The 8421-nt window shown below is 42.3% G+C and overlaps 1 protein-coding gene across 1 annotated transcript; it reads left to right on the top strand.

The window, feature by feature from the left end:
- Positions 1-3502: 3502 nt before the first annotated feature.
- VGLL1 (vestigial like family member 1) lies at positions 3503-8050 on the top strand. The gene is made up of 4 exons (XM_068412115.1): positions 3503-3713; positions 4303-4719; positions 7255-7314; positions 8004-8050. The coding sequence occupies exons 1-4, from the start codon at positions 3503-3505 to the stop codon at positions 8042-8044; spliced, it is 729 nt and encodes a 242-aa protein (XP_068268216.1). The 3' UTR covers positions 8045-8050.
- The last annotated feature ends 371 nt before the right edge of the window (positions 8051-8421 follow it).

Below are 8421 nucleotides of genomic sequence, written 5' to 3'. Positions count from 1 at the left end.
GTGACAGTGAGCTAAGGTAGGAGAATTCAGTGATAATTTCAGCCTATATTCACTGACTCTTTCAAATGTTCCCTTATTTGAAAGATACTTGATGAAAGAGGATGCCTGCTTCTTAAATTATTGTTTTATACTTGGGAAGTGGAATTTTTTTTTTTTTTTTTTTTATTTTTAAAACTGGTTTGGGCTGCAGGAAATACAGAACAGAGAGTTCCCTGTCTGATGCTACAGTGGTGGGAAATGAATAGTACTAGCAAGGGTGGGGAATGCGAAAAACACTGAAATGTTGTCTCTTGTGGTGAGCAGTCAACAACCATGTTTAAGCCTGTGTTGACCATGCATCCTTGTCCACCTGAAGGACAAATAACTCGGACGATTACGTGCACTGTTTTGCCATAGTTAACCCATTCTGAGTGTAGTGTGGGGTGAGCTGAGTCCATTTCATCCTGAGCTCCACTTCTACTATATTTTGACAACAGTTTGCGGCAGACACAACTTGGAAGGATTTCTGCCTTTTTTTGCAGACTTACTGCTGGAAGATGGAAGAATGGGAAGTTTGGGTAAATGAAGATCACAGTGCTCCAAATCTAAGTCCTGACTCTTGGGACATTAGATTCCTCATGTGCATGTGATCACTGAGAGGACTGAGATATAACCTAGGTTATATCCAGCCTTCTTACGACTACTTGTTGGAAAGCACAAGAGGTTTTTAAGGGAAATGAGAAAAAATAGATAAATGACCATTCTTTCTTTAAAAAATGTATTATTTTTCTAGCATTGTAACTACTGTGGTCACAACTCACACAAGTCTAACAGCTGCTACACACCAATAAACGGTGCTGAAGGAGCTTACAATTAATGTCACGAGCAAGTTAAGCATGTTAATACAGTGGTACAAAGACACAATGGCTGGCTTGCCCTGACTGAAGAACAGGAAAAATAGACCTCTGGGCCAGAGCTAATGCTTGTTAAATTGTATGTTGATGAGTGGTGGTGGAGCAGTGTAGGAAGAGCTGGCTTGCTGCTTGCTGTTGAGATGGCCTGATACAGTCCTTTCTTAGGCCATATGGTTGCTGATGACTTTGCCAAGCTTTCACGGCTTGAGTTGGGATTTTCAATGGTAAGCGTTGGCCTCCAGCTGAGCAACCAGGAAGTTTCTTAACCTAAACAGAGAGTTGCTTTCTAAAACAAGACTGGGAAAAAATAGTGCCTCTTCCTGTGCTTGAAGTTCTTCCAGTTTTTTGGCTGGGTTGTGCTAGTCCCTGCTCCCCTCGTGGGCCTTGGGAATGTGCCTGTAAATCAGGAGGAAGATTTTTTGGTTTAAGTTTTCTGTGTTTGGGAAAGTTTGGTCACTTTTAAAGTTCTGAAAGATTGTCTTCTGAATCAGATGACTGTTCCAGCGTATCCCTTGCATTTCCTGACTGGTGACCAACCTGTATGTGTCCCATCCCCACTACTGTGTTTAGGTGGACTGGAAGCTGGAGCTGGGGAAAGGATGAAGGAAGGGCAAAGCAATAGAAATCCTGAGATGAGGACTGAGGAACTCTTGAGTTTGAACATAAATTGGTAGTTGACGACGGGGGATTAGGGCTAGCTGAGCAAGGGACCATGAAGTGGGGAGAACTGAACAGAGAATATGGGGGAGGTAGAGGTGACAAGCAAAACTAGACATAGAAGCAAATGATAAATATGTACAAGAATTTTGTAGATGAAGGTTTAAGCATAAAAAGGGGAATAGATTACAGCTGGATAACCTTAATCCTCATATTTCTTAATGTCTGAATACTTGGCTTTGCAGCCTGAACAGTCTTTCCATGTGTAAAAAATATTGAGAGACCATTTGTAGGAAGCCTTTGCAGATACTTCAGAATGCCCTTTGAGACACAGATGAGTACAGTGTTTATTAGGAAGCTTCTGAGGATTGGGGGGTTTATGATTAGAAAAGAAATCAGATAAACGTATCAGAATAGATCAAGCAATGCTGTGTATTGCAGGGTTAGTTGGATGGAAACACCAATCTAATGATTCATTAGGTTTTGCGTGATACAACTGGCTATTGGCCAAAGGTTTCCGCGGTCTCTGAAAAGTAACAGCCTTCTTTTTGCTATCAAGGTAAATCAATTATGCTATGCAGTGCGATGAGCTGACAATGAGACTGGGAAATTGAATAGAAACAGCAGGCACTTCTCACTGCATTCATAGCCTGAGCATTGCTAAATATGATTTTGATTACAGCAGAACGTATGAGCTCTAGTTGTACAACTAGCTCCCCTGCGGCCAGAAACTGCACAAATGCATAAAAACAATGCTTCTCCGGGGCAAGCAGTGACGTTCCTTGTGCTACTCTTACCATATCTGGCAGCAGATGTTTTTAAGGAGAACAAAAAGAGTCTTACAGTCTTCTGTTGACTTCCTGCAAACTATATTAAAGTAATTCCTGCATTAAATCCATAACTTCTGGTTGAGCTACAATGTGTGTTTTAGCAGTCTTGCTACCAAAGTTTTAAGCAACTGACAGACCCACCATGTTCCTAGGTAAGTTGTTTCAAACAAAAAAGGTTTTTAGTTTGGTTTTTTTTTTTTTTACTTTGCCATAATTTGAATTTCCAATAATTTAATCAGTGTCTTTTTTTTTGACAGGTGAAGCAACTAATTACTCTGAGAAGTCTTTTCCTGGTGGAGGTCTATGCTGACAGTGGTCAAGGTATGTCAAACTTTACATTATCCAAAGTTGTTGTTATTTTAAGCTCCAATGAGTACTTTTTCTTTAATTTTTTTTCCTCACTCTGTCAATATGTTTTTTGAACAATGTAAAAACCAGAACTGGACAAAGCATTTTGATAAGTTCACCCTGAACTTCACCCAGGGCTAATGCCACCTCTGAATTGTTTGTCTTAAGAGCTTCAGTTCTTTCAGTACAGTTCCATCCTCGGGGCATATTTGCACAGTACTAGGTCCTAAGCCCAGGTTTATAAAGATGGATGAAGGCAGGGCGAGAAATGACAGCTGGTGGATAGAGGTGCGCATTTTATTCTTTGATAGAGCCGATGCTATGGCACTGACAGGTAACTCGTGCAAGGTTGGTATCCATCAGGCCCTCTGCATCTCTGACTGCTTTCAAGATGCAGTACAGTTATATCAAACTCACCAGCAAAAGATACTGCATGGAACAAATTAAAGACTGATTGGACTCAATTTGTCTGATTGGGAAGAATGCACTCCCATCACAATTCTGAAAAATGTAGTACATATTTATTGAAAGGTTTCTCCTTTTGTTTTATACTTAAAGTATTTCATAGTAGAAGTATATAGTAAGGAAATCAGTAAAGAAAAGATGCATGGAAGAAACAGAAACACAGATAAAGAATCTAATCTTACTAGTAACAGTTCATCTGGCCCTACCAGTTTCAGGAGGAAGATGGGCTCACCACTGACTGCACTTTAAGTTGAATAGTATTTCTTTGACCAGTCTGTTTTTTTTGGCAGGGGCTGTTGGTTATTGAAAATGGAAGAAACAAGGAAGCTCTCTCCAAAGCTGTGTAAAAGCAAAGAACCCGTGAAAACAGAATGGGGGTCTCAGAGTGTTGTATTTACGTATTTCCAAGGGGATATTAACAGCGTTGTAGACGAACATTTTTCTAGAGCTCTAAGCAATGCCAAGAACCCACAAGACCTGAGCACAAAGCACAAGGGCGAGACTGTTGTCCTGAAAAACGGTGAGCCGCTTTCCATGCATGAGTGTGGTGTTAAGACGGGGGTGACTAGCTTTCACTGAGGAATTTAAGATGCAGCATGCTTAAATTTGGAACTGTGCACAAACAGAAAGCAAGAAAACCATGCTTGCAAAGCCCTGGCTTGTGTATCTGGGACTTCCTGGGTAAATCCCTGTGCTTGCTGGGGTGCTTCCCAAGCTCTCTGTGGGCCTGTTGGCAGGACTGGGTCCTCATTTTCCAGCCAAGAGTCTCCATCACTGTCAGATGCATTAAGTGCATTATGACTTAATTTGTTGTATTGGCAAAAATATGTTTGTCTAAGCTTGCAGTTGTTAAAAACATGCCTATACTATAGTGGCCTGTAAGAAAACACATGTAATATATATTTGGAAGTATTGGTGGTGGTAGTTTAGTCTGCTTTTAGTATAATTTGTGGTTGATTTTTAAGATAAACAGCACTAAAGTGAATATATATTTCTGTAAAAATAAATGTGCAATAAGGTAGTGTTCCCTTGGAAGTCCATTGGAATTTGCCTTGGAAAGAAGTAAGAATTGCTGACACTTCAGGTGCTTTCTTTCTCTTTTTAAGTAGATAGCATGTCTCCCCATCAGTGGAATTTCTCTTCACATTGCTCGAAACCATATCCATCATCTTCTGCAACAAGCATGTCAAATTCTGGTCTGAATTTTTCTGCTGCTGATATGGCAGGCCAATACCAACCATCAGCTCTGAGGAGTCATCCAACTCAACCTGCAGATTTATGGCACTTCCCTTCGATTGGGACTCCCAGTCTTACCAGTTCGGTATATCATCATGCCTTGCCTGACCTGCACACGGTAGATGAACCGATCTCTGACAGGAAATACGGTTCTCTTCTTGGTCTTCTGCAACAGGAAAGGTGCCTGACATCCATGCAAGAATGTACCATGAAGCAACACTCAAGTTCTGCTTGTATGACTGGACCTGCTAGGTTACAAAACATAAGTCAAAGTTCAGCTCCTGGGGGAGGTAAGGAAATACTTTATTCTTTGATGGCATCTTATGTAAAGAAACAAAATAATACAGTCTGTTCCTAAGGTTCTCAAATTGGAGCCATCTTCAGCCCAGCTCACAGAAATTTTTTTCAATAGATAACCCATGATGTGTACTGCGGTACTTGGGATTGATTAGCTACATAGTATGGCTTAATCAAAAGACATGCATTGTCCACTTGCACAACTTTTTACCCTCTGGCTTACATTAGGGAGATATTTTAAGTGAATATAAACATTATTCACAGTGCTATCAGGATCTCTACCTTCTAGGTAGCAGGTATGGTGTGTATCAGATGCTCCCATATTATGACCAGCAAGGGGTGGCCAGGTAAGAGCCCTGAGCAACCTATTTTACTGTGTAGGGCATTAATGATATTCTGAATACAGGATGTGAAACTGCAGCCCTTGCCAGAAAGGCCAGGGATTTCTCTCCCTCCCCAGTCTCTGTCTGTAGCTGGAAGGACTAGGGTAGAGGGGCTGGCAGGCCAGCATTGCCTTGTCTCCCAGCTAATTGCTGCCCACCATGAAGCACTGCTGCCCTGCGTGTCAAAGGCTGCGATTGCTCTCTGCAGTAGATTTCCCAGAGCTAACGCAATTCATGCAGGAGTGATGATTGTTGCTTATTTATTATTAACAATTAGCAAGAATCTCAATCCTATTTACTGCCAGCACACAGAAGAAAGATGGCTCGTGATTGAAGTCCATTTCCCGGGGGCTTACATCCCCACAGCACCTAGGACTGCTGGATAAAATTGCTCCCCTGTGAGTAATTTCTGCCTTTGAGAAGCTCTCTGGGATCAGGCTTCCTGGCCAGAGCCCTGGTGCCCTGTTAGGCTACGCCTGTATTGCTGTTCCTGGGCGTTAACCTGATCGTCAGCTTGGCACTGGTCTCCAAGAAAAAGGGTTGTGAAATTGTTTAGAGAGTCTGCTGGAAAAATACATCGCGTCCTACCTGTTGCTTCTTGATAAAAAGGACCAGGCGTGTGAAGACGCGATCATGAGTCTTAGGTTTTGAAAAATAGACAGCTGTGAAATACCTACTGGTTACCCAGTTTCTAATGGCGAAGGCTCTGGAGGGTATGACCTATGAGGAACGGCTGAGGGAGCTGGGGTTGTTTAGCCTGGAGAAGAGGAGGCTCAGAGGTGACCTTACTGCAGTCTACAACTACCTGAAGGGAGGTTGTAGTGGAGTGGGAGTTGGCCTCTTCTCCTAGGGAACTAGCGATAGGACAAGAGGACATAGCCTCAAGCTTCGCCAGGGGAGGTTCAGGTTGGACATTAGGAAGCATTTCTTCTCAGCAAGGGTCATGAGACATTGGAACAGGCTGCCCAGGGAGGTGGTGCAGTCACCATCTCTGGAGGTGTTTAAGAAAAGACTGGACATGGCACTTAGTGCCATGGTCTAGTTGACATGGTGGTGTCAGGGCAATTGTTGGACTTGATGATCCCAGAGGTCTCTTCCAACCTGATTGATTCTGTGATCTGCATCAGCAGGAATTTGGCAGAACATGGGCTAAAACTACTGTTTATATCTGCAGGCAGTCTTATCCACAGTTCCTCTTTTGAGGCCACACCGAGGCTATGTTGTTATGAGGAACCCAGCTGTAGGTGTTTTGCTGACTTATTCCTGCTAGAGTGCCTAATGCCTGTCTGTGTCTGTTCATGGAAAAGGGAGAGTGTGTGTGTGTCTGCAACTGGAATACAAACTTTCTGCTCATGGTACATAGATTTAGCTGAGACTGTATGTATGTATGCACAGGCACGCACCCTAGGCTTTTTGCAGCTAGTAAATGACGGTCTAATTACTTTAAAGACATTGTCTGAATTTCTAGGATTTAGTTTAAGAACGAGGTTAGGTGCCCTCTTCCCCCAAGGGGGCAATGTGAGCCTGTCAAGGCTTGGGAGCCTGAGGAACCGACTCCTCCAAAAAAGGAGATGTTTCATGAAACTAGTCTTGGGATCGAAAAAGGGGAGCAGTGCTAACAACAGTGGACTTTCCTTCAACATTTCAGAAAGAAAAGGAGTGGGGAAAAAATTGAAAAGGAAATTAAACAGCTTGGTGTTCCCCAAGCATCGCCAATTAAAGCCTTTTCTTTCAGGATGTTTACAAGGGCCTTTCTGAATATTCAGGGAGCCTCATAGCACCACATGTGTAACGCTGTACGTGTGCTTATCAAGCAACCCAAAAAGAACAGATAAGAAATGACTGGCCCACGTTCACAGGGAGTCTTTGGCAAGTCCCTAGGATGTGTGCATCCAGTCTGGCTGTGGGAATGCCTGTTTCTTGGCTCTATCTGTTAAATACACTATTCATTGTGCTGTGTCATGTTTAAGAACAGCTGATATTTATATTTATGGAACGGTATATTGCTGTGCCAGACAGCACAGAGCTCCCCAGCACCTGTGCTATAGGCTGGGCTGCAAAAGCACAAGGTTTCTTTAGGAACTACTGTCTACTTTTAGCTCTATGTTGAATCTCGGCTCATCTCCAGTATTTTATTTTTTTAAGAGAGGAAAGCAAGCTCTTATGAAGGTTCAGAAAATCCCAGCGTAAGCCATGCCGCTGCAGGTGAGTAATGAAACCGGCAGGTTTGGAACAAATTAATACTTACCTATGAAGCTGCCTTGCTTATGCACACAGAATTAAAGATGCTTCCTTGGTTGCTTCCAGACTGTATTTCAAAAGCTTGCTTCTCCCCCAAGATCTACACACCACCTTCCATAGCTATGTTAACAGAGAAGAGGGAAAACATTCTATTAAAATGAGAAAGATGATTTTCTAACCCCGTTTACCTTAGTTTACCTTAGTTTTTGTGGCTATACCATCAGCCTGCCACTTCACAATGCCTCTTTTGCACTGGCTGTCCAAGTTTCAGATCCTAGAAAGACAGGACACCCCTTGCTTTGTATCTCAAGCACCTGGCTTCAGACTGAGGTCCCTGTTGGACCTATGTGCTAGCATTACTGCAGTTTACACCAACAAACCCACCACACTGCTAGGAGAGTTGTTCTAAGAAATTATTCCCAAAGCATTCAGGCTTCCATGCTTTTGTTAGTCTCTTGAGACTGTGTCATACCCTGATGTTGGTTCTTTGATGTGCAATATTTTGGGGATACTTTGAATGGGTCATTCTGGTTATTCTAGTAAGGCCCCTCTTGCATCACAGAAAACCCAAAGGTGCAATTTTGTTTGCACAACATCCTAGGAGATGCACGGGCTGTGCTGTTTGACTGTCCTGATACTGCTGTGTCTTTCAGGTATTCAGATTCATGACAGAAGACAAGATTTGTACTTTTAGCAACTGGATGTTTCTACTTTATTCTGAAAGAGGAAGTTCTTGCTGTGAACTTCTATTATTTGCAACTGTGAACCAAGAAGAAATGAACTGCAGCCATTCTGCACTTTTTCTCTCAGTTGGAAGAATACATGTACTATTTACTGTGTACTATTGGGGAATGAAAAATCATCTTTTTCTATTCAGTAAATAACTTCTAATAGCTGTGGTATTAAACCTGACAGTGTGTTTGTTGTGAAGAAATATTGCCTACTTAAGGCTTTTCATGGAGCCCTCTCCAAAACAACTCTTGGCACTTTTTAATCTTTCTGTGTTTATTCATTTACCATCTCCTGATAAGAAGCACAGTTCTTACCAATGCAGTTAGTAGCTAGTAACTG

Source organism: Nyctibius grandis, chromosome 13 (genome assembly GCF_013368605.1).
Source record: "Nyctibius grandis isolate bNycGra1 chromosome 13, bNycGra1.pri, whole genome shotgun sequence".
NCBI classification, from domain to species: Eukaryota; Metazoa; Chordata; class Aves; order Nyctibiiformes; family Nyctibiidae; genus Nyctibius; species Nyctibius grandis.
The sequence above is the reverse complement of the archived record's forward strand: the minus strand, read 5'-3'. Positions and strand labels throughout refer to the sequence as shown.

Coding starts and splice junctions, on each gene's coding strand:
- VGLL1 (XM_068412115.1), top strand. CDS start 3,503: ATGGAAGAAACAAGGAAGCTCTCTCCAAAGCTGTGTAAAAGCAAAGAA. Junction 3,714..4,302: donor GACTGTTGTCCTGAAAAACG/GTGAGCCGCTTT, acceptor CTTTTTAAGTAG/ATAGCATGTCTCCCCATCAG. Junction 4,720..7,254: donor AAGTTCAGCTCCTGGGGGAG/GTAAGGAAATAC, acceptor TATTTTTTTAAG/AGAGGAAAGCAAGCTCTTAT.